Below are 26,239 nucleotides of genomic sequence, written 5' to 3' on the forward strand. Positions count from 1 at the left end.
GTGCGCGGGGCCGCCCAATGGGATGCGAGCTGCGCGGTATTTGAATCCTGGAACAAGGCGATCTCGCCGAAGAGCTCCAGCGGTGCGGGCTCGGAGTGCGGGCCTAACGGCGCTGCGGACGCTAGTGCCCTCTCTCTCCGGTCCGCGTCCTTCCCTGGGCCGGTCTGGCACTCTTGGCTTCCCCGTCCCTCATGGCGCTGCTCCGTCGCCCGACGGTGAGTGTGCCCAGCGGCCCCCTTACACGGTGGGGTCTAAGCCCCACAACCTTTCTCTCGCTTCTCTTTTCTGCTTCTCTCTTTGTCCCACCGGGCCTGCTTTTACTTTCTGCGGGGGCTCCCTTCTCCACTTCTTCCACCTGCGGGACGCAGGTTCCGTCCCCAGCCCTAGCCCCCCGCTCCCAGTTTTCCCCTCCCTGCTCGGGGTAGGAAAGTGCTTCGGTGGTGGCATCTGTCAAGTGACCTCCCGGAGTCTTTGGGCCTAATACTCAGCGAATGAGCCCCGAGTGCTCTTTGTCTTTAGTTATCTAAATGCAGATTCTTGGGATTTTCTTCCCCCTTTTTCATAAATGCTTGCCAGCTAAAGGATCGATGGTGCGGCTGGGGAGGAGAAGGACTGGAAGAAATTCCACAGGCAGTAAAGTGTCCTGCGTGTTTAATCAAGCAACGGCCATGGCTGTTTTTCAGACTTTTCACATTTGGCTTTGTATGAATGTCCATTTACATTTGCACTCTGAGTCTTCCAGCCTAAGTTCACTAATGTGTGGGTTTGTTTCCCTTAAAAAATTAATTGTTTAAGTGTAATAGAGATTTTGCCTATAATAGGGACCAATATAGCAGACAGAGAAAAGGGTCCAAATTCATTCGTCCGTCTGCGCAAAAATCAAAGTGTTATGGTGTTTTGGGTATTTTTCCTGCAGGCTCGAATTGTACTTGAATCTCCTTTCCCTTTGTTGAAAACTAGAGGACCCTGACACACCTGAGTTCCATCGTCCTGGCTACAGGAGAGTTAAAAGCTACTGGTTTTCCCTTCTTGATGAATTTCAACTTAGTCACATTACCAGGCTTTATCCCATAAGAATTAAATTTTCAAACACTGTTTTAAATTGGCAAATGGTACTGGAAAAATTGAACAGTGTGACTTTTGAGATTCCTAATAGATTGAATACATTCAGTATTTAATTCATATCCTTTTATGGGTCTACGTCTGACAAGTAATTTTTGTCTAATTTGTCCCATAAGGTTATTTAATAGTCAAATTCTTTGTATTCAGAGAAGGGATGAGTTTTCCCTGTCCTCTCTGTTTATCCTGGTAGATCTACTCAGACCCCCCCCCCCCAATTGGGAGTTTTCTTATAATTAGGACATGTTGTTTTTTCTCTTCACTTAATCAATTCTATAACAAAATAAATTTTTTTGTATGAATTGCTTTTTCTTGTAAGTTTTGTTTCTAAACATCTGCTGTGTAAAGCAGGTTAAAGGTCAACTGATGGATTTTATTTCATACAATTCCAACATTCCCAGAATTTTGTATCTAAAACTATATTACTTAAGAAAACAACTTTTTTTTTTAATTTTTATTTATTTATTTATTTTGAGACAGAGTCTCTCCTTGTCACCCTCAGTAGAGTACTGTGGAGTCACAGCTCACAGCAACCTCAAACTCTTGGATTCTCTTCCCTCAGCCTCCCAAGTACTGGAACTACAGGTGCTCGCCACAATGCTCAGCTATTTTTTTAGAGTTGGGGTCTCGCCCTGACTCAGGCTGGCCTTGAACCTGTGAGCTCAGGCAATCCACCTGCCTTGGCCTCCTAGAATGCTAGGATTTCAGGCGTGAGCCACCACACCTGGTAAAAAAACTACTTTAGTTCTAAGTATCCTTAAAATAGGAGGGGGTCCATGCTATGGCAACATCATTTTTAAAAGGTCATGTTGGCTGAGTACTGTTGTTTGTACCTGTCATCCTACCACTCTGGGAGGCCCAGGTGGGAGGATTGCTTGAGGCCAGGAGTTGGAGGTTGTATGAGCTTTGATAATGCCATTGCATTCTAGGGCAGGCAACAGAGCATGACTGTCTCAAAAACAAAAATTAATAAATAAAAATAATTAATAAAAGATTAAAATAAAGTCTATAGAATCAAAGCTGTTTAGGTTTTAAACATCTCATTTTTTAACAGTCAGAACTATTAGTAACTATTAATAATATGGCTTAATTGCACTTGTTCCCAATCTCTGTAAAACAAGTTTTTAACTATATGCCTTTTATTTACAGGGATCTCTAATAAGTGATATGGGTGCTGTATGAGAAATAATTATTTATTTGAGAATCTTTGAGATTCTCTTACAGGCCTACTTGAATACTCAAAATAGTTTTGTAAGGTTAGTGGCAGGATCTTTATTATAGGTAAGGTGGATGAGTGATTTACCTTTTTTAGAATGATATTATTAATCTCAAATAGCATTTTTAGACTTCCTAAAATGTACCTCTTCTCTCTTGCAAATAGATCTTGGCATATTCACTTTTCCCAAAATATAATAATTCTAAATCAGAGTGTCTGACATTAGCAAAGTATTTTAAATTGTCTCAATACTTTACTTTTTTTTTTTTTTTTTAGGTGTCCAGCGATTTGGAGAATATTGACACACAAATTAATTCTAAAGCTAAGAGTCATGTGACTATTAGGCGTGCAGTCTTAGAAGAAATTGGAAATAAAGTTACCACCAGAGCAGCACAAGTGGCTAAGGTAACGACCCTGAGGACTGAGTGTGCCTGAATGCGCATGTGGAGGCCACAGGTGGGTTCTTTATGGCACGGACTGAGAACCTTGGCTGTCCTGCCCCATTTCTGTTTCTTTTTCCTTGTAGAAAGCTCAGAACACCAAAGTACCAGTTCAACCCAACAAAACAACAAATGGCAACAAACAACTGAAACCTACTGCCTCTGTGAAACCAGTGCAGATGGAAATGTTAGCTCCAAAGGTAGGAAGTTCTGAATTTACAGACACACTTCAAAAGGTAGCCTGTTGTTAGCCAGACTGCAAGCATGCCTTTCTCATCTGCAACTGTTGAAGAGTTGAAGAACTCTTTAAACTGTTCTACTTAGAACTAACAGTGCAGGCAATGGTGCTTAATATTATGACCTTGAATAATAAAGTTAATTACCTTAATACCCAAATCTAGCTATCTCAGAATGAAGTTTGGTGGGTTAGAAAAAAAAAATCCACCCTGGGCAGCACCTGTGGCTCAGCGCCGGCCCCATATACCAAAGTGGTGGGTTCGAACTTGGCCCCGGCCAGACTGCAACAAAAAAATAGCTGGGCATTGTGGTGGGTGCCTATAGTCCCAGCTGCTCGGGACACTGAGGCAAGAGAATCGCTTAAGCCCAAGAGCTGGAGATTGCTGTGAGCTATGATGTATTGTGTGTGACAAAATGAGACTCTGTCTCTAAAAAAGAAATTAAAAAAAAAAAATCCACTGTAAGCATGAACTTGCCCATAAAGGCTTTGGAAGCCCACAATTTTGAGCCTCAAACCTATGTAAGAAAAGGTAATGCCAAAATTCTATGTTGATAAATTGTGGTTGCCATGACTGGTTAGCTCTCCTGGAGTTAGAATGCATTGGCCCATTTACCTTCTACCATGTTCAAGTTCATACATGCTGTCATTCATAAATTACTTGTGCAAATACTGGGAGACAGGCACTGTTTTGTAGGTGCTAAGACTATGATAATAACTATATGCTTCACTCTTTTTAGCTCAAAAAAATAAATATTGTATGTTTGAAATGTTTGTAAAGAAGAAATTGCATATACTCAAGAAATATGTATATTGAGCACTTACTATGCATATCTAACTGTATTAAGGCTGCTAGGGAAATCTGTTGTGTTTAGGAGACTTATTTAGAAGGGGCATATGTACCTGAAAATTAAATTAGAAGCTTCAGGGAATGACACTATATGCAATGGGCAATATAAGACTGAACGTCAGATGGCTGGGTGACATAAGTGCAGTCCTTGGGAAAGTGCCCCTAAAGAAGGGAGAGAACACTAAGGGATGACGTGGTCAGAGGAGACTTCACGGAAGGAGTGAGATGTTTAGGAATAGAGAGAAGTTGATAGAAAGGGGACCTTTTTGGAAAACAAAGCAGCAACAAAAATCAAGCACCAAGTGGAAATGGGCCTGTGATCATGTCCTTTGATCAGGAATCTGCAAGTCCAGGTCAAGTCTGAAGCCTTGTGTGAAGAAGCAGAAGATAGGGCAGGGCCTGTGGCTCAGTGAGCAGGGCACCGGCTCCATATACCAAGGGTGGTGGGATCAAACCCAGCCCCGGCCAAACTGCAACAAAAAATAACGGGGCGTTGTGGTGGACACCTGTAGTCCCGGCTACTCGGGAGGCTGAGGCAAGAGAATCACCTAAGCCCAGGAGCTGGAGTTTGCTGTGAGCTGTGAAACCATGGCACTCTACCAAGTGTGATAAAGCAAGACTCTGTCTCTAATAAAAAGAAGCAGAAGATAAGGTTGGGAAGAAGGTTGTGGTCATATTTGAAGGCCTTGGAATTTGGATTTTATCCTATTGATAGGTGAAGAAACTGAAAAAGTTTTGAGGAGAGAAATGAAGAAAGCAGTGTAGGGTGATTACAGAAGGAAGGTGCGTTAGGAGGGATTGCAGTTTGTCCAAGAAAGAGCTGATGAGTTTTTAGCTAGCCCAGGTCTCCTGTAAGGGCGTACTCACCAGTATAGATACAAGGTACTAAGAAAGAAATATCATCAAATGTGTTAGAATGCCCTAGACCTCCTTTCAGGAACATCCTATGTTTAGAAAGAATACTTTATATACATTGCATGTAATGGGACCCTTAGGTATTTGGATGTTAAAGAAACCATTTATGGAGTAAATTAACAAAAACTAGGAAAGTCAGGAGAGGGAGGTAGTTTTGGAGTGGGTGTCCTATGTGGCTTAGATTTGTTGAGTTAACAGAGGGACATCCAACTGGAGGTGCAGGTGAAAATCTGCCAGCAACATCTGAAGCAGAGTAACGGACTTGTGAGCTTTCTCCATAGAGATGGTAGTTGAAAGCACATTACTGTTTATGAGACAGGACAAATAGGCTTCAAATCTAGAACTGAAGCTCAGAACAAATACTCAAGATCAACCTTTCTTTAAGAAGCCTTCCCTTGAAAGTTTCTAATAACCTAAATGCCAAACCCAAAGTCCAGGTTTCAGACCTTACTCTCTTGGCCATTCTGCAGCATTTTGTATGGGTGAATGTTTGAATGTGGCTCCTCTCAGGCTGCAGAAAGGCAATTTGGCAGTACATTTCAAAAGATTATTCTCCATACCCAATAAGTCTTGTGGTTTTTTTTTTGTTTGTTTGTTTTTTGATTTCAGATTAATATAAGGATACATACAAAGGTTATATTGTTTGCATTTGTTAGGTAATGTAGTTGAGCCCTTCACTCAGGAGGTGTGCCATGTACCCTTGCATTGTACCAGTTAGGTGGGAGCTCATCAACTTCCTTTTCCCCTACTTGAATTTAATTGTATTTTTCTCTCGTGTGGGCCTGTAGTTGTTCATCTATGCGTTTCAAATTAGTACTGAGTACGTGGGGTGCTTGCTTTTCCTTTCTTGAGATACTTCACTAAGGAGGATGTTCTTTAACTCTACCCAGGTAAATGCAAAAAATACAAAATCTCCATCCTTTTTAATGGCTGGAGTAGTATTCCATGGTATACATATACCACAGTTATTAATGCATTCATGGGTTCATGGGCACTTGGATTGTTTTCACATCTTTGCAATTCTGAATTGAGCTGCAATAAACATTCAAGTGCAAATGTCCTTACGATAAAATGATTTGTTTTCTTCTGGTAGATGCCTTAGTAATGTGATTGCAGAATCAAATGGAAGATCTACTTTTAGTTCTTTGAGGGTTCTTCATACTTCTTTCCAACTAGGCCGTACTAGTTTGCAGTCCCACTGACAGTGTAGAAGTGCTCCCTCCTCTCCACACCCACGCTAGCATCTGCAGCTTTGGGACTTTGTGATGTGGGCTGTTCTCGCTGGGGTTAGGTGATATTTCAGAGTGGTTTTGATTTGCATTTCTCTGATTCTTAGGGATAATGAGTATTTTTTTATGTGATTTTTTTTTTTGTTGTTGTTGCCATTTTTCTGTCTTCTTGGGAGAAAGTTCTGTTTGTGTCTTTTGCCCAGTGATTAATTGGATTGTTTGCTCTTTTCTTGTTGATTTACTTGGGTTCTTTGCAGATTCTGGTAATTAGTCCTTTGTCAGATTTTTTTTTTTTTTTTTTTTTTTTTGAGACAGAGTCTCAAGATGTTGCCCTGGGTAGAGTGCTGTGGCATCACAGCTCACAGCAACCTCAAACTCTAAGGCAATTCTCTTGCCTTAGCCTCCCAAGTAGCTGGGACTACAGGTGCCTGCCTGGCTATTTATTTTGTTGCAGTTGTCATTGTTTTAGATGGCCCCTGGCTGGGTTCGAACCCAGTAGCCTTGGTGTATGGCTAGCACCCTACCCACTGAGCTACAGGTACCACCCCCTTTGTCATATTTGTAACATGTGAGTATCTTCTCCCATTCTGATGGTTGTCTATGTGTTTTGTTATTGTGTCCTTAGCTGTGCAGAAGCTTTTAAACTTGATCAGGTCCCATTTATTTTCATTGTTGCTACAATTGCCAACGAGGTCTTCATAAAATCTCTCCCCAGGCCGATATCATTAAGAGTTTTCTTCACACTTTCTTCTAGTGTTTTTATAGTTTCATGTCTTAGATTTAAATCTTTTATCCAGCATGAATTAATTTTTGTAAGTGGTGAGAGGTGCGGGTCCAGTTTCAGCCTTTTACATGTAGCTAACCATTTATTGAATAGGGTTTTTTTCCCCCCAGTATACACTTTTATTTGGTTAATCAAAGATCAGATAGTGGCATGGGACTGGTTTTCATCTCTAGATTCTCATTCTGTTCCATGTCTCTATTTTTATGTCAATACCGTGCTATTTTGATCACTGTAGATTTGTAGTATAACCTGATAATGTGGTAATGTGATATCTGGTAATGTGATATTTCTTAGAAATGATTATTTCAAAGAAAATGATCATAGGGATAGTCAAGGACTTTTAAGTAGTGCTGTAATTAGTATAGGAGAGAATTTTTCTCTTTTATATAGGAGAAATTTCTCTCTTATATAGGGGAGAAATATTTTAGGAGATCAGTTAAATCCATTAATGAAATATGTAACCAAAAATATAGTACAGTATTTAAAGGTGTCAAAATATAAAAACACAGAATGTTAACAAATGGAAGAATTTACCATGCTCATGGGTGGGTAGAATAGACATCATTAAAACGTCTATACTACCCAAAGCAATCTACAGATTTAATGCAATCCCCATTAAAACATCAATGTCGGCTCGGCGCCTGTGGCTCAAGCAGCTAAGGTGCCATCCACATACACCTGAGCTGGCAGGTTCAAATCCAGCCTGGGCCTGCCAAACAATAATGATGGCTGCAACAAAAAATAGCCAGGTGTTGTGGCAGGCACCTGTAGTCCCAGCTACTTGGGAGGCGGAGGCAGGAGAATCGCTTGAGCGCAGGAGTTTGAGGTTGCTGTGAGCTGTGATGCCATGGCACTCTACCCAGGTTGACAGCTTGAGGCTTTGTCTCAAAAAAAAAAAAAAATCAATGTTGGCTTGGTGCTTGTAGCTCAGTGGTTAGGGCACCAGCCACTTACACTGAGGCTGGAGGTTTCAAACCCGGCCCAGACCTGCTAAACAACAATGATAACAGCAACAAAAAAGTAGCCGGGTGTTGTGGCGGGTGCCTGTAGTCTCAGCTACTTGGGAGGCTAAGGCAAGAGAATCGCTTAAGCCCAAGCGTTTGAGGTTGCCATGAGCTGTGACACCACGGTACTCTACTGAGGGCGACATAGTGAGACTCTGTCTCAAAAACAAAAAAAAACCCAAAAAATCCCACCAATGTCATACTTTGAAGAACTTGAAAAAATAGTTCTTCATTTCATATGGAAACAGAAAAAAAATTATAAGTGGAAAAATCATTATAACACTATATATAGTGCAATCCCAGATTTGCTTTTAATGATGGCATTTAAAACCTTTTAATTTTGGCTTGATGCCCATAGCACTGTGGTTATGGCACCAGCCACGTGCACCAAGGATGGTAGGTTCGAACTGGCCTGGGCCAGCTAAACAATGACAACTCCACAACAACAAAAAATAGCTGGGCATGGGGCGGTGCCTGTGGCTCAGTCGATAGGGCGCCAGCCCCATGTGCCGAGGGTGATGGGTTGAAACCCGGCCCCGGCCAAACTGCAACCAAAAAATAGCCGGGCGTTGTGGTGGGCGCCTGTAGTCCCAGCTACTCGGGAGGCTGAGGCAGGAGAATCGCTTAAGCCCAGGAGTTGGAGGTTGCTGTGAGCCGTGTGACGCCACAGCACTCTACCGAGGGCGGTACAGTGAGACTCTGTCTCTAAAAAAAAAAAAAAAAAAAAAAAAATAGCTGGGCGTTGTGGCAGGTACCTGTAGTCCCAGCTACTTGGGAGGTTGAGGCAAGAGAATGGCTTAAGCCCAAGAGTTTGAGGTTGCTGTGAGCTGTGACACCATAGCACTCTACTGAGGGTGACATAGTGAGACTTGTCTCAAAAAATTATATATATTTAATTAGCCTGTAGTCCCAGATAGTTGGGAGGATGAGGCAAGAGAATTGCTTGAGCCCGGGAGTTGGAGGTTGCTGTGAACTGTAATGCCACAGCACTCTACCCAGGGCGTCAGCTTGAGGCTCTGTCTCAAAAAAAAAAAGTAAAACAAAAAAATGTTTAAAGGGAAAATTGTTTCTTCCTGTGACCTTCACAAGTCCACCCTTTCTGTGTTCCCTTTACTCCACGTCTCCTTGGCTCACTGCTTTTTCTCTAGCTTCCTGACAATTGAGGCCACTGTGTTTCTGATAAAGGATTATGGACCTGTAGCTCAGTTCACATAAAAATCACTTTTGTGGTTTAAACATATAACTGGATGTTCTAGTTCCAGAAGTTATCAGGGATTAATGAATAGCAATTATTTCCAATTCAAATATACTGCTCTCTGGGGAGCATAGTGAAAGGACCTTTAGGTTCACAATTTAGGTGGACCCTTACCTTCTGGCAGGTGAGCCTCTCTGTCTCCTGGCTTTACTTTGACACCTGCTTTATCTGCAGGGTTGTCATTTTTCCTTTACAGCCAATTCCTGGAGCTTTGGAAATGTCAATTGAGCATTTCTAGCAACTTCCCTAGAAAGCTTATGACATACCTCCTCTATGTCCATGAAAGAAGGTGTTGCCAGACTTCTAAGTGATTTCATACTATCCTTTCTGCAGAACTGGAGGGCAAGTTTCTTGCTTTGTAGCAGATGGTATAAGCGAATCACAAATGGCCCTGGCTAAACCCTTGGCAGAGTTCTAGCCATTCGCAGGTGTTCACAGGAGCTTTAGTTGTTTTTCTTAGAGAAAACAGTGTGATGTTTCTTGGAGAAACAGCTGAGTAATGAGGCTTTGGCAACACTGAGTAGTTTAAAAAGAAGGGGAGACTTTCTATAATACTAGCCCCTTGTTTGCTGGGCCCTGGAGAGACAAGTTGAATAAACCATCAACTCTGCCCCCAGGTTCCTCCCAGTTAAGTTGGGTAATCTAGGAGTGAAAACATGTGTCAGCTTAAAAGATGTACTGGGGAGCTGCAGCTAGACATTCAGATAAGGTTTTGGATTTACAGATGCCATTTAACACCAAATTCAGTGATGGTCATTATTCAAGTACAAGTAGAAGAATGTTTAGTGGCCTAACTTTCCCCAATAACAAAAGCTATATATGACAGGGAAGTAAGTACAACTATTCACATTTTTAAAAGAGTTACTTTTAAAAATTATAGAAGAAAGGGTCAAAAAACCAGCAAAACCATGCAGAACTACATAGAGTACATTGTAGAATAAAAGGTCATCAGGCTGGGCGCAGTGGCTCACTCCTGTTATCCTAGTACTTTGGTAGGCCAAGGTGGGAGGATCATTTGAGGTCAGGAGTTTGAGACCAGCCTGAGCAAGAGAGAGACCCTATCTCTACAAAAATTACTACAAAAATTATCTGGGCATTGTGGCATGCACCAGTAGCCCTAGCTACTCAGGAGGCTGAGGCAGGAGGATCAGTTGAACCCAGGAGTTTGAGGCTTCAGTGAGCTATAATGATGCCACTGTACTCTACCTGGTGTGACAGAACAGGAGGACTCTGTCTCAAACAGGAAAAGGGCGGCGCGCGTGGCTCAGTGGGTAGGACACCGGCCATGTACACCAAGGCAGGCTAGTTTGAACCTGGCCCGGGCCTGCTAAACAACAATGACAACTGCAAAAACAGACAAACAAACCAAAGGAAAAAAAAAACAGAGAAAAAGTCAGTTCATTGTTACTATTCTTAAATTTCTGTTTTTTTGTTTGTTTGTTTGTTTGTTTGTTTGTTTGTTTGTTTGTAGGGACAGAGTCTCACTTTATTGCCCTCAGTAGAGTGCTGTGGTGTCACACAGCTCATAGTAACCTCCAACTCCTGGGCTTAGGCGATTCTCTTGCCTCAGCCTCCCAAGTAGCTGGGACTACAGGCCCCTGCCACAACCTTCGGCTATTTTTTGGTTGCGGTTTAGCTGGGGCAGGGTTTGAAACTGCCATCCTCCGTATATGTGGTCAGCGCTCTACCCACTGAGCCACAGGCACTGCCCTTAAATTTTTATTTCATCACATTCCTAAAGCTACTCAAGTAATTGATTTTTGCCTTTCTGTAATTGTGTGTTCCTATGTATGCACAGCATGTTTTTATTACTACAAATCATGAACTGTCTGGAATCAACAGTTTCTCTTGGGATCATTTCCTTTTCCACTTAATTGACATTGTTTATCATTAATCTATTAAAGGGGCTGGGCTCAGTGGCTCAGGCCTATAATCTAGCACTTTGGAAGGTGGGTGGATGGCCTGAGCTCAGGAGTTCAAGGCCAATCTAAGCAAGAATAATACTTGGTCTCTACTAAAAAAAGAAAACTAGCTGGGCGTTGTGGTGGGTGCCTGGAGTCCCAGCTACTCAGGAGGCTGAAGCAAGAGGATCACTCAAACCCTGGAGTTTGAGTTGCTGTAAACTATGATGCCACAGCGTTCTACCCAGGACACAGAATGAGACTCTCAAAAATAAATAAATAGATAAATAGATAAATGAATGGATACATACACAAATCTATTAAAGGAATTCTGTGTTTTATCAAAACTTGTGTAAATAGCTAAATATTTGCATATTAATACTAATCCATGCTCTCAGAAGTTCCAACTCCGTAAATGTTACCAGTAGGAGAACTTAATAGCCTTTAATCACACTTTACCCAACTCCTCATAGGACCTTCTCAAGTGAAGCCAAAGTTCACATCTTTGTTTCTGATCTGACTTTTCTGTGTGTCTGACAACAACAGAACTCATTTATTATCTAGTTTGAAGGTTTTTATTCACAGATCACTTTTGTCATTCAAAAGTTTATGATAGGTTGGGCATGGTGGCCCACACCTGTAATCCTAACACTCTGGGAGGCTGAGGTGGGTGGGTTGCCTGAGTTTACAGGTTGGAGACCAGCCTGAGCCAGAGCCAGATCTCATGTCTAAAGATAGCCACGTGTTGTGGCAGGCGCCTATAGTCCCAGCTACTTGGGTGGCTGAAGCAAGAGAATCACTTGAGCTCAAGACTTTGAAGTTGCTATAAGCTATGATGCCATGACACTCTCCCAAGGCCGACAAAGTGAGACTCTGTCTCCAAAAAAAAAAGTTTATCATAGTTAACTAGCTGATGAAAGTTTTTAAATTGTATATGCAGCAGGCAGTGGACAAAGGATTACACGATTGACCATTTGGACTTAGGCAACTCCCTGACCAGATAAGTAGGAGCTTAGGACGGGTCTTATAGTAATTAAATTATCTTCAAGTTCAAAAAGAGGGCTGTTAAATCGCAAAACTGCAGGTGCTGGTGTGGATGTGCAGAGAAGGGAACACTGTTACACTGCTGGTGGGACTGCAAACTAATACAATCTTTTTGGAAGGAAGTATGAAGAACACTCCAAGAACTCAAACTAGACCCCTCATTTGATCCTACAATCCCATTACTGGCATCTACCCAGAAGGAAAAAAATCCTTTTACCATAAGGACACTTGCACTAGACTGTTTATGGAAGCTCAATTCATAATCGCCAAAATGTGGAAACAGCCTAAATGCCCACCAACCCAGGAATGGATTAACAAGCTGTGGTATATATGTATACTGTGGAATACTATTCAGCCATTAAAAAAAATGGAGACTTTACAGCCTTTGTATTGACCTGGATGGAAACGGAACACATTATTCTTAGTAAAGCATCACAAGAATGGAGAAGCAAGAATCCTATGTACTCAATTCTCATATGAGGACAGTTGATGACCTAGTACATGGTGGGGGGTGGGGGAAGGGGAGCGCAGAGAGAGCAAAGGAGGGAGGGGGGTGGGGGTCTTGGTGTGTGACACAACTTTTGGGGGTGGGACATAATTACATGAGGGACTTTACCTAACAAATGCAATCAGTGTAACCTGGTTCTTTGTACCCTCAATGTATCTCCAACAATAAAAAAAAAAAAACCTACAATGAGAAGGGCTGAGAAAAAAACAAAAAACAAAAAGAGGGCTGTTCAGGTACTTCTAAATTAGATGATATCGGGTGTGTTCAGGGTGGTATGGCCATAGATTGGTACTTCTAAATTTAAAGGCCCCAGCAAGTGCAGTTCTGAATAGGACACAGATAAACATTTCAAATCACTAGGAGAGGAGAGAACATGTGAAGAACATGGTGGTTTTCTCTAACTCCTTACTCCAGACTTGTGGTCCTGAGTCTCTTTCCTATGGAGGGTGATAATGCTTTTCTTTGGGAAAAGCTAACCTTTGTGTGCATATTAAAAAGCAGCTCTGATTCCAGTCACCCTTGCTGAATTCCTTCAATGGTTTGACTTTACCTGAGGCTAAAATCTCAACTCTTAACCAAGCCTCTTGCTTTCCTTTCCAGCCCAACTTCTCCCACCTTCCATGCTATCCTCCTGCCATCCCCAAATCTACCTGCAGTTCCCAGAATTGCCTTAATTTTCTGTGCTTCCCCCAGAACTTGGCACTTGCTTTCCTTTGCCTGTTCATCTTCCTGAAGGTCTTACCCTCACTGGTACCCCATAGACCCCTTGTCATTCATTCTAGCCTCCTGTGGTTCTCTAATTCTTGAATAAATAGCATGCATGTCCACATGCCCTTGTTCACCTGGCCCTCCTTCGGTTTAAGACATTTGATTTAAGAGGGGAGGGCATGGTTCGAACCTCTGTTCTTTGACTGCTATTGTTGTATTTGCTTCTAAGACTGGAAATTAGAATCATGGCATTTCAATGTCAATTAAAATGATTTTATCATAAAACCTTCTCTTTTCGTATTTTATTACCTACATATATATTTGTATAGACTAGCATCCTGTCAGGTTTCACTTTGAGAAATACTTTTTCTAAAACCAATGATTTATTTATACTTCATTACTAGATACTTGTTTTATTCTAAATCTTTTTTATTTGTGCGATTTTTTATAAATAATCACCCACTCAGCATAGAAAAATAAAATACTGCATTGTATATGCGCTCAGTCTTTTCTTGCTGGTCCTATTTTACTCATAGATTGGAATGTGTTTTTCTGCTTTTTGGTTGCCAGTTTTTCAATTTAGAGTAAATTAGTTGGAGAGAGGAAAACATTATTCTTGCAGAAGAGACTACAGCCAAAGTGAATGATGAGCTCCAGTACTATTTGACCCAAGTGGTCAAGTTTCTTTGATTTATTGGGCACCTACTACTAGTCAGGGGTTATGCAGGTGTTTGAGTACCTTAGTGGGCAAAACCAATTAAAATAACGAAACAGGGCTTGGCACCTATAGGTCAGTGGTTAGGGCGCCAGCCACATACACCAGGGCTGGCGGGTTCGAACTTGGCCCGGGCCTGCTAAGAACAACAATGAAAACTATAACAACAACAGAAAAATAGCCAGGCATTGTGGTGGGCACCTGTAGTCCCAGCTACTTGGGAGGCTGAGGCAATCGCTTAAGCCCAAGAGTTTAAGGTTTCTGTGAGCTGTGACGCCACAGCACTGTACCCAGGGCGATAAAGTGAGACTCTGTCTCAAAAAAAAAAAAGGAAAGAAATGGAAGCGTATAAAGCTTACATTCTAGCAGGGGTAGATAGACAGTAGTAAACATTTAAAAAACTCTATAGAATATTGGGAAGCTATGAGGAAGAAAAAACATGTTGGGATGGGGAACAGGGATTGCAGGCAGGTGATAATTTTAAATAGGAGTCAAGATAGACCTCACTGAGAAGGTAACATTTAAGCAAAACTTGAAGACAGGTCAGGGAATTAACCATGTGGGTACAGGGGCAAAACTTCTTGGATGCAGGGGCCTGCCCACAGTGACTGGAGTGAAGCAGGAGATGGGTGGCAAGGGATGGGGACGGGCCAGGTCATGGTGACCTAGGGTCTGTAAGCCTCTGGGAGGACCTGGGTTTTCACTTTGTGTGAAGCTAGAGAGTTTAACACAAGTTTCTCTCTTAAGAACTCCATCTATTATATCTTGAATTATTCACCTCTTACTGTGAAGTTTATTTGGTTTGGCTTTAACACATTTCAAAAGTGCAGATGATACTGATATTTAAGATGTGTTGCTCCGCATGTATTTGTGGTTAAGGCTGCTCCAAAGATAGTAATACTTGTGCTTAAATTTGGTGGTGTAGCGTTCTTCTTCCACACCTGAGGATGTCTCCATGAAGGAAGAAAACCTCTGCCAAGCCTTTTCTGATGCCTTGCTCTGCAAAATCGAGGATATTGATAGCGAGGATTGGGAGAACCCACAGCTCTGCAGTGACTACGTTAAGGATATTTACCAGTATCTCAGGCAGCTTGAGGTGGGTAGGCCTTTGCATGTTGGCTGTACAAGCAATGTGGAATTTACCACAAGGTGGAGAAGGAAATGAGGTCAGCTTTTTAAAACTCTTAATTCCACCAACAGGTTTTGCAGTCTATAAACCCCCATTTCTTAGATGGAAGAGATATTAATGGACGTATGCGTGCCATCCTGGTGGACTGGCTAGTACAAGTCCACTCCAAGTTCAGGCTTCTGCAGGAGACTCTGTACATGTGTGTTGCCATTATGGATCGATTTTTACAGGTAAGAGTGGCTTCCGGGACTTCATGTCAGTGATTCATTGAACGTAGCATTTATGCTTTGGGGGTACTTCAGAAGACAGACCAAAAGCCAATTTGTGAGAAGCCAAAGAACTGCAGGTGCTAGGAAGGGCCGTCGTCCAGGAGGGTTAAGCATTGGGTGGTATTGACCAACACCAGGCAGTTCTGTACGCTCAGTCTTTAAAATGTGCTTGGGGGACATACTGCCTGCCACTGTCAGACATCAGAGCCAGAGCCAGGATTCCATCAGGTGGGCTGAACGTCAGCTTGAAGCCTTGATGCCTTTGGATGCTGGTTTTCCAGGCCTACTTGTGCAATTTCCAAAGTTTGGTTTTTTGGTGTTCAGTTTCCTCACCTGAAAAATGAGGAGTTTGGCTAGAGAACCTCAAAGTTTCCAGCGAGCTGTGGTGCTGAACCATCATAGAAGAGGAAGGAGGTAGAACTGTTTTTACACATCAGGGGAATGTGTGTGGAGTGAGTTGAGAATATAGGGTATAAAGAGGAATGTGATAAAATAAGCTAAGAGGCAAAATATACTGAAGTAATAAACACCTGTGGGAAGAGACACCAAATGGTAGCCCTGCAGATAAGGATTTTGTTACTGAAAGTCAACATTCATGATGTAGATTTAGGTCAAGTAGAGAGTCTGCCCAAACCATACGGTGATAAGGATGCTTATCAGAGTGGCACTGAGATACCGCAAAATCCTCGGTGACGCTAGCTTCTGGGGCCTTCAGTATGCATTCCTCTGTGGGCAGGAAAGAACAATGATATTTTAGGTAACTTTTTCAATAATAAAATTAGAAGCAAGAAAAGCAAAGTTCCATTTTGGGGGGAATAAAAGGAAATTAAGGGAAATACTTTTACCCTAAACTGAGATTCTCCCTGGATTGTGAGGCATTGGTGGGAGATTTTTTTTTAAACTGAATAAGACTTTTGGTGAGGATTAAGGGAATGTTTGTGACATCCACTAGAATCTTGTTTTTTTTTTTTTTTGAGATAGAGTCTCACTATGTCACCTTCGATAGAGTGCCCTGGCCTCACAGCAACCTCAAACTCTTGGGCTTAAGCAATTCTCTTTGCCTCAGCCCCCCAAGTAGCTGGGGACTATAGGTGCCTGCCACAACACCTGCCTATCTTTTTTTTTTTTTTTAGAGATGGGGTCTTGATCTTGCTGAGGCTGGTCTCAAACGAGTGAGCTCAGGCAGTCCACTCTCCTCGGGCTCCCAGAGTGCTAGGATTATAGGTGTGAGCCACCGCGCCTGGCCCAGTTCTTGCTTTTTTGTTTGGTCTCTTCTCCATTCGTGCCCTGGTGAGTGCCAGGTCATGCTGCCACCAATACTGGAGTCACGGTGATGGCGCAGCAAGAGTGAGCAGGAGCTTGGTCTCCAGCCTTGGACTCTTCCCTGCCAGCCACCTAGTGATGTTGGGCCAGTGTCCGGATGTCTTCTCAGGCCACCTATTTGTAGTTAAGGATAAAAATATGTACTTCCTAGGATTTTTGTGAGGATGGGATGAGATATAACGTGTTAGAATCTGAGCACCATGCCTGGCACATAGTTAGTAGTCAATTGTAGATTAGTTGCCATGATCAGTGATGGAACCTACAGTGAACATTCTGCTCTCCTAGCCCTTGAGACTCAGGGCCATATGCAGAGGTGACATGCACTCTTTAGGACTTGGTTCCTTTTACCCTTTCTCCCACCCAGCACCTCCATCCTCTTGTTAGGTGTGACTTTTGACACATTTGTTTTCAATTAGGTTCAGCCAGTCTCACGTAAAAAGCTTCAGCTGGTTGGGATTACTGCTCTGCTCTTGGCTTCCAAGTATGAGGAGATGTTTTCTCCAAATATTGAAGACTTTGTTTACATCACAGACAATGCTTATACCAGTTCCCAAATCCGAGAAATGGAAACTCTAATTCTGAAAGAACTGAAGTTTGAGTTGGGTCGACCCTTGCCACTACACTTTTTAAGGCGAGCATCAAAAGCTGGGGAGGTGAGTACCTACAACTCTCTTGGAGCATTTTTGCTTAATGTCTCATCCCAGAAACATTAATCTAATTAAAGGAAAGCTTATGAATTTATAGGAAGCATCCTTTTAGTAAGTCTTAATACTCACCTCAAATGTTCTTTTTTTTTTTTTTTTAGAGACAGAGTCTCACTTTGTCACCCTTAGTAGAGTGCTGTGGCGTCATAGCTCACAGCAACCTCCAACTTCTGGGCTTAGGTGATTCTCTTGCCTCAGCCTCCTCAGTAGCTGGGACCACAGGGGCCGGCTATAATGCCGACTATTTTTTGTTGCAGTTTGGCCGGGGCCAGGTTTGAACCTGCCACCCTTAGTATATGGGGCCGGTGCCCTACTCACTGAGCCACAGGTGCCGCCCACCTCATCCGTTCTTAAGCTGCCAGTGCTTAGGTTCTGGGTTTATAACACAGTATGTATAGGGTAGTTTTTTTTTTTTTTTTTTTTTTTTTGAGACAGAGTCTCATTATGTTGCCCTCAGTAGAGTGCTGTGGCGTTACAGATCACCTCAACTTCCAACTCTTGTGCTTAAGCGATTCTCTTGCCTCAGCCTCCCGAGTAGCTGGGACTGCAGGTGCCCGCCACAACACCTGGCTTTTTTTTTTTTGGTTGCAGTTGTTTAGCTGGCCTGGACTGGGTTCGAACCCACCACCCTCAGTGTATGTGGCGGGCACCGTAACCACTGTGCTATGGGTGCTGAGCCCATAGGGTAGTTCTTGAAACAGGTAAGTGAGTTAAGGGAATTTTAGCTCTTTACCCAGAATTTTGCATGATAGCAAAAACAGTTGTGATTCTTATTGTCCCTGGCTATTCTTTCATAGGTTGATGTGGAACAGCATACTTTGGCCAAGTATTTGATGGAGCTAACTATCATTGACTATGACATGGTACATTATCACCCTTCTAAGGTAGCAGCAGCTGCTTCCTGCTTGTCTCAGAAGGTTTTGGGCCAAGGAAAATGGGTGAGTGTACAATTTAAGAGGAAATTAATAGGCTATATTTTAGGCCCTCATGTTACCATTTTCACAATATTATCCTTGAAATATTACATGTTAAAAGTCCAAAAGTCTAAAAGAAAGCTGCTTAGAACAATGTAAATATGGGTGAGGTGACTTTACCAAGGTGCACAATATAGTTTTGAGTTGTAAAGAATGAGGTCGGTCACTAAGAACTGACAGGAATGATTTCTTGGATACTTTGTTAAGTGGTCAAGCACACAGAGCAAGGCCCAAGGCCCAACTGACGTAGCTGGTGAAAATAGAACAAGCCATTCTAGATTCAGATGAGCAGCCGGAGATGCCAGCTCCCTGGGTCCTTGTGTTACATACCAAAAGGGATGACCCAGAAACACAAGGAGCTAGCTGACTGCAGTCCAAGTCATGTGTGCGCTGTTGTCTAGAATCTGCGCTGTACCCCGCAAGAGAACAGAAAGCTTCATCAGAACTCGCACTCTCGTACCACCTCCCAGGGGCCATAAGAAGGTGATTGGGAGGCAGCTGCTTCCAAGCCTGCCATCCTCCACTGTTCCAAAGCATTTTGCTAGGACAGAGCCTCTGTGGTTCCAGCCTTGGCCTCTGTGAGTACCAGGTATAGTCCCCAGGGCAGCATGGTGGAGCCATTCCCCTACACAGGGGTATTCAGTAGTTCACGTTTTATGTAAGAAAGAGTGAGTGTGTATAGGTATTTGTGTATTTGCTGATTTTCTTTTTTAAATGGAGGAGAAATAAAGCAGAAACTAGTAGAAAAGGATACTGTGGAGTTCTGTGGGAACAGAGGATGGGAGGACTTCTGATCATAACTTTTTATTGACTTGTGTATAATACCATGTAACCGTTTTGACTTTGTTTTTTTTTTCGGTTTTGGGCCGGGGGCCAGGTTTGAACCCGCCCACCTCTGGTATCTGGGGCTGGCACCCTACTCCTTTGAGGCGCCGCCCACCTTTTTGACTTTTGAACAATACAATGTTTTATGCAAACTCCAAAATGGGATTAAGTAGAAATAAACAATAGAACTATATATCAAATTGGTCACTGAACATAGGAAAGAATTAATTCAGATGCTGTAACTCAAACACAGTATTCTGCCTATGCATCTTTAGTGGGATATAAAACAAAAGACCCAAAGTGGTAATATAAAGTTTACTTAGTATGTTTATTGGTTTATTGTTTTTTTTTTTTTTTTTTGAGACAGAGCCTCAAGCTGTTGCCCTGGGTAGAGTGCCATGGCATCATAGGTCACAGCAACCTCAAACTCTTGGGCTCAAGCGATTCTCCTGCCTCTGCCTCCCAAGCAGCTGGGACTACAGGCGCCCGCCACAATGCCCGGCTACTTTTTGGTTGCAGCTGTCATTGTTGTTTGGCAGGCCCGGGCTGGATTCGAACCCGCCAACTCAGGTGTATGTGGCTGGCGCCTTAGCCACTTGAGCCACAGGTGCAAAGCGTATTGGTTTATTGTTAATGGTAATTTTTTTTTATAATTTTGAAACTATTCTTTATACATTGTATTAAGGCAAATATATTCACGTTATTTAGGGCTAAGCTTTCCATTATAAGAAGAAAGAGATAAAATAGTCAAAATTTAAAACAAAAAGTTGCTTCTCACCTAGGAAATAAAAAAAAGAAATAAAGTGAAATCCCTATAATGCCAAGTCTGTTTGGGAAGTAACAATAAATTGATAGCACAAGAGTTTAGAAACAAAGACATCCCGGCATCAATAAGGATCGCTAGCGCCTGTGTCTTGGATCCTAAATGCCACTGCCCACTCCTCAGGGTGGGGCTCCTGAGTGAAGTAGTGGATTGCAGTGCCATGCAAGGGAACAGTTTGTGCCAGGTAACAAGCTGGTTCTCCAAGGTCAATGAGGTCCCATTAAAAGGACATAGGAACTGGTTTGAAAGGGCTCTGGCTGACTAAATTAGAGCATTAAAAAGAATAATGACGGACTTGGTGCCTGTAGCACAGTGGTTATGGCGCCAGCCACATACAGCGAGGCTGGTGGGTTCAAACCCAGCCTGGGTCAGCTAAACAACAATGATAACAACAAAAAATATAGCCGGGTATTGTGGCGGGTGCCTGTAGTCCCAGCTTCTTGGGAGGCTGAGGCAAGAGAATCTCTTAAGCCCAAGAGTTGGAGGTTGCTGTGAGCTGTGACGTTACGGCACTCTACTGACATAGTGAGAAAAAAAAAAAGAAAAGAATAATGATGGCCAGGTACAGTGGCTCACAATGGTAATCCTAGCACTGTAGGAGGCTGAGGCGGGAAGATCACTTGAGCTCAGGAGTTTGAGACTGGTCTGACCAAAAGTGAGACTCCATGTCTACTAAAAGTAGAAAAAAATTAACCAGTGTGGTAGCTCATATCTGTGTGGTAGTCCTCACCTGTGGTCCTAGCTAGTTGGGAGGCTGAGGCAGGAGGATTGCTTGAACCTAGGAGTCTGAGGTTGCTGTGAGCTAGGCTGACACCACGGCACTCTACCCAGGGTGACAGAGTGAGACTCTGTCTCAAAAAAAAAAAATAAAGTTTGAGGCAAAACATCACTTGTGGGTGGTACCAGTGACTGATTTTAATTTACTCTTAAATGTGCTTCATTGGACTCAAAAAACAGTTTTCTTGAAAATGATTTTAAAATGCCGATAGTTATGCATTATTTCGGTGTTTACACCTGCTTACTCTTTTTTTTTTTTCTTGAAATTATTTTCAGACTGAGATTACACTGTGGTTCATTTTGCTATGCATGTGAAAGAAATGTACTTTAGCTTTTAGAATTTTATCACAGAACTCTGTCTAAAATAATCGGTTTGTGCATCTTCATACATGGTGGTCTTAATATCAATTGGCAGCTGTCCCCGGGCTTGAATTTCTCTCTGGGAGAGACCAGGCCACCACCTGTGTGTGGGTTCTCTCTGTTCTCGGGTGCTTGACTCTACTGGGCCCAACAGGAGAATCCTGGGTAGTCTTAGTTCTGGATTTGGTAGATTGTTGCCAGCAGCATAGTTTATTCTTCATTCTGAACCGCTGTCCCTGACTGGCAGTGGGAAGGTCTGGTCTCCTGAGCTCATATCAGCTGTTGCTGGGCAGAGCTTTGCTGGTGTGAGATGTGCCTAGCACTGTAAATCGGGCATTTATTTATTATTTATTTATTTATGGAGACAGAGTCTTGCTCTGTCATCCTGAGTAGGGTGCAGTGATCATCATAACTCAAACAACCTCAAACTCCTGGGCTCAAGGGATTCTCCTGCCTCAGCCTCCTGAGTAGCTGGGGCTAGAGGTGCTGCCACACCTGGCTAGTTTCCTTATTTTTATTTATTTTATTTTATTTTATTTTATTTTATTTTATTTTTTTATTGTTGGGGATTCATTGAGGGTACAATAAGCCAGTTACACTGTAGTTTCCTTATTTTTAGTAGAGACGAGGTCTTACTCTTGCTTAGGCTGGTCTTGAACTCCTGAGCTCAAGCAAACCACCTGCCTTAGCCTCCCAGAGTCCTAGGATGTTTAGTTTTGTTTTAATTCTGTGCCATTTTTCATTCTTTTCAGTGTGGTAGAATTAGGTATGAAAGCTTTGTTATTTGAAGTGCTTATACCTTGTGCGGCCTCTATAAAAAATAATATGGACCATTGGCACTATGCTTTAGCAGTGAGCCTCACAGTGTCTTAATTTAGCCAGAATCGCCCTGCATTTACTGCATGCGTTAGCTTTGCTGGTACTGTGGTAGTGGTCAGGGCTGTGATTGAATTTCCAAAAGGTAAGAATGTTCTTGGGCGGCGCCTGTGGCTCAGAGGGGTAGGGCACCGGCCCCATATGCTGAGGTGGCAGGTTCAAACCCAGCCCTGGCCAAATACTGCAAAAAAAAAAAAAAAAAGAGAATGTTCTTTTCCAGCCTTTCATAAGTGATGTCAGCATGTGTAAGATGTGTTCTTCTCAAGAAGTAAAGGCAGCTGGGCCTGGTGACTTGCTTCTGTAATTCTAGTACTCTGGGAGGCCAACTCAGGAGGAACGTTTGAGGCCAGGAGCTTGAGACCAGCCTGAGCAACATAGCCAGACCCATCTCTACAAAAAATAAAAAAGTAAAAAATTAGCTGGATGTGGTGGTGTACACCTGTAGTCTCAGCTACTCAGGAGGCTGAAGGATCACTTGAGCACCTGAGCCAAGAGTTAAAGGTGCAGTGAACTCTGACGATGCCACTGCATCACTCTACCCCAGGCAATAGAGGGAGACTATTCTCTCTCTTTAAAAAAAAGAAGCGCAGGCTTTATCTTGCCCCTCAGTGATGTCTGTCGTGTCTGTGCCTTGTGTTTCAGAACTTAAAGCAGCAGTATTACACGGGTTACACAGAGAACGAAGTACTGGAAGTCATGCAGCACATGGCCAAAAATGTGGTGAAAGTCAATGAAAACTTAACCAAGTTCACCGTAAGTACTGTTGTTTCTTAAGTCATCAGACTGTGGGCTTTGTGTGTAGTATGTGTGTGTGTCTGCACTTTTATGTAAATATATTATTGGCATATGTGGGAGCTTGTTTCAGCACCAATTTTTTTGTCCTTTTCTGGTCTAGTGGGGTTGGAGTGTACCGTTAAACCCTGAAAGCCACTGTCTTTAAAACAAGGTTGATAGGTTAAGTGTGTCCAGGCATAGTTCCTGGACAGCCAGTCAGGTGATCTGTGTACTATTTATTTACCCCATATTCATAAGCAGCTTCCCGGAGGAGGTGGGTTGGCATGTGAGTGGGGAGAACAAGGCCCTCCTCCAGTGGTAGGTGGGAGTCTTGAGCCTTCAGGTGGTGGTGGTCAGGGCCTTTGTCCAGGATCTTTGGGAGCAGTCATTGACACACAGCTGCTTAGCAAGCTTGACAAAGGAAGAGGGGGAGAAGCCTGGGCAGAAGGCATCTTGGAGGCCTGGTCTCTGTGTGGCCCACCTGTGAGCAGCCAGAGGAAACTTAGTGCTGTGTTGTGCTTGTGCGACACTGAGGGTCTGGGGAGGACCAAGAGCCAGGTGTCTGTACCGCAGCGGAGTCTCAAATGTCCTCACAACATGGCTTGCTCTATGGAAGTGGGAAGCATCTTCAGCCCCAAGTCTGGGATTTGCTGAACATTAGTGGCCACTCAGTTTTATTGCCAGTCACTGCCAGACCCAGTGAACCTATCATGTCCTGGTGGCACTTAGGTGTCACAGACACAGCTCCCATCTCTGGTAGCTTATGAGAGAAAGCCTGCTCCTTGGATCTTGAAATCATTTGTTCCCGCATTGCCCATGCTACCAGCTGGGTTTATTCATTACTGGGATGGAAGGAAGTGGTCAGGCAGGCACTCAGTATGAGCCCAGAGCTTTCACTGCCCCAGGATGGGGGTGGTTCATGTCTGGCTCTGGTCCTCCCATTCTTATGTATTAGACTGAGCGAGGTATAAGGTGGGGATCTTGACATGTGTTTAATCTGCAGGCTGTCAAGAACAAGTATGCAAGCAGCAAACTCCTGAAGATCAGCACAATCCCTCAGCTGAATTCAAAAGTCATCAAAGACCTTGCCTCCTGTCTGGTGGGAAGGTCCTAGGCTACATGGCCCTTGGGGCTGAGTGCTTCATTCATGCAGTTTTTTCTTACTGGAACTCTCGACTTTGGACATAGCCCTCTGGTCTATTTCATGAAACCTCTTCTCAGACCAATTTTCTAAATGTATATTGAGGAAAAAATAAAGCTATTGATTTTTCTTAAGGTATCCCATGTATATTTATTTGTATATTCTGAAAAAATTCAAGGGAGGCTTGCTTTGAGTAATTTCTTCTTGAGCTATTACCAATAGTGTTACGCTTAGGGCTTTGGGAAAGACCTTTCTATGATTTTCTCAAATGGAAAAAACTAGATTTTGGCTTCAGTAAACACTAACCCATTTGCAAACTTCTTGAGTATATTATAAATAGACTAATTGATTATGAAAATTTAAAATGGGAAGATAGCCACGACAATTTCCTTTCTAAAACCTATTCTACTGCCAATCCCTATGTAGGGGCACCTAGCTCCTGAGGGCAATGACCCCCAGAGTAGCCTCTAACTGGTGTCTCAGAGCCTGGTTGAGACCAGGAAGAGCAGTCTTCAGGGGCCACAGCTGGAGAAAGAAAATAGACATGTGACCTGTGAAAGTTGAAACTTGGAGTGTAAAGTTTTCCTTTTGTGTTACTTCAGCTGCATTATGGGCCAAATGGTTTTGTTTTTGTTTTTTTGATGGGCATTTAATCACATGGAACATTGTTTTCTAGAAGGAATTGCATCTTCATTCTCCAACCACTAACTTAAACAAACAAAAACCATAAACAGTCTGTTATAGCAAAAACGTCCCAAATTTGTCAGTCCAACAAGATGTTAATTTGTTTTTAGAGAGAAAGGAGTCAGTCAAATAAATTGCGAAAATTGCAAATTCTCGGAAGATTCATAATGGCTCTACTCATTTAACTCGGTTTTTCCCCAGTCTACAATGTGCTGCTGCCTTCTGCTCACAGGGCAACCCAGTGCCTGGCCCTGTGGTTCAGGTGTGGCTCAGCACAAATGCCCATGGGGAGGAAAAACTGACTGCATTTAGGGCTGGATTTTCACTCTTTTCCTAGATAGGCCAGGGCTGCCTCACTACCCTGTTTCCCCGAAAATAATACAGTGTCTTATTTTAAGGTGTGCTCCCAAAGACGCGCTAGGTCTTATTTTCAGGGGATGTCTTATCTTTCCTGTAAGTAGGTCTTATTTTCAGAGGATGTCTTATTTTTGGGGAAACAGGGTAGTAGATCAGTAGATCTTTAAGTTTTCAGCATTTAGAGGAATTGAGTTATTTTTATTTGTTGAAATCCCAGCATAGAGTTTATAAATATCCCTCGCTGAGTTAGTAAAGCTCATTCCCATGGCAGCTGCAGACCCACTTCGGTCGCAAGTTGGGTGGTAGCAAGGTGAGACCCTGAAGGGGCCTCCTGGCTCTGATCTCTCAGGGATGCTTGAGCTCTGCTCTCTCCGAGAAAGCATGTACTTCGTAGGCATATCCCAAGGACACAGAAAGCTTCCTCTGATATATGTTATGTAAATATTAAATGTCCTGACTCAGGAAATTCCTCCAGAATGCTGTAAAACAAGGCCTCTCACATAGTTCCTTGCGTGCCACAACAGGCGCTCCAAACTAAAGTGTTGTAAATGTGAAATAAATAGTAAAAATAGAAATCATAACATAAAAACACTGAAATGAGATGATGTAACCACTGTATAGACAAGCACAGACTCTGAAGGTGAGTTTGATTCTACTTAGTTTGCAGTTGTGTGACCTCAATTTCTGTACCTGTAAAATGGGAATAAGTATCTACCTCATGGGATTGTTGTATTAAATACAGTACGTCAAGCACTTAGCACACTATCTACTATAAAAGAGACACTGAACATTAGCAGCTGTTTAAGCGGGTTGATGGTCTTGGAAAGAGATGGACTCTGGGGATTCATAGAGATGGTGGATACAACTCTTTTTTTTTTTTTTTTTTGGCTGGGCGCAGTGGCTCATGCCTGGAATCCTAGCTCTCTGGGAAGCTAAGGTGGGTGGATTGCTTGAGCAAGAGCAAGACCCTGTCTCTACTAAAAAGAGAAGTACTAGTCAGGTGTTGTGGTAGATACCTGTAGTCTCAGCTTCTCAGGAGGCTGAGGCAAGAGGATCGCTCGAGCCCAGGAGTCTGAGGTTGCTGCGACCTGTGACACCATAGGTCTGTCTGCACTCCAGCCTGTGTGACAGAATGAGACTCTAAGGGGCTGCACCTGTGGCTCAGTCGGTAGGGTGCAGGCCCCATATACCGAGGGTGGCGGGTTCAAACCCAGCCCTGGCCGAACTGCAACAAGAAAATAGCCGGGCGTTGTGGCGGGCGCCTGTAGTCCCAGCTGCTCGGGAGGCTGAGGCAAGAGAA

The 26,239-nt window shown here is 43.0% G+C and overlaps 1 protein-coding gene across 1 annotated transcript; it reads left to right on the forward strand.

Moving 5' to 3' along the window:
* On the forward strand, positions 1 to 24,036 carry CCNB2 (cyclin B2). Its single transcript, XM_053594030.1, has 9 exons — positions 1 to 215; positions 2,612 to 2,740; positions 2,862 to 2,975; positions 14,849 to 15,019; positions 15,124 to 15,282; positions 17,061 to 17,297; positions 18,146 to 18,286; positions 22,626 to 22,736; positions 23,761 to 24,036. Exons 1-9 carry the CDS (start codon positions 192 to 194, stop codon positions 23,869 to 23,871), a joined length of 1,197 nt encoding a protein of 398 aa, XP_053450005.1. The 5' UTR covers positions 1 to 191; the 3' UTR covers positions 23,872 to 24,036.
* The last annotated feature ends 2,203 nt before the right edge of the window (positions 24,037 to 26,239 follow it).

Source organism: Nycticebus coucang, chromosome 6 (genome assembly GCF_027406575.1).
Source record: "Nycticebus coucang isolate mNycCou1 chromosome 6, mNycCou1.pri, whole genome shotgun sequence".
NCBI classification, from domain to species: domain Eukaryota; kingdom Metazoa; phylum Chordata; class Mammalia; order Primates; family Lorisidae; genus Nycticebus; species Nycticebus coucang.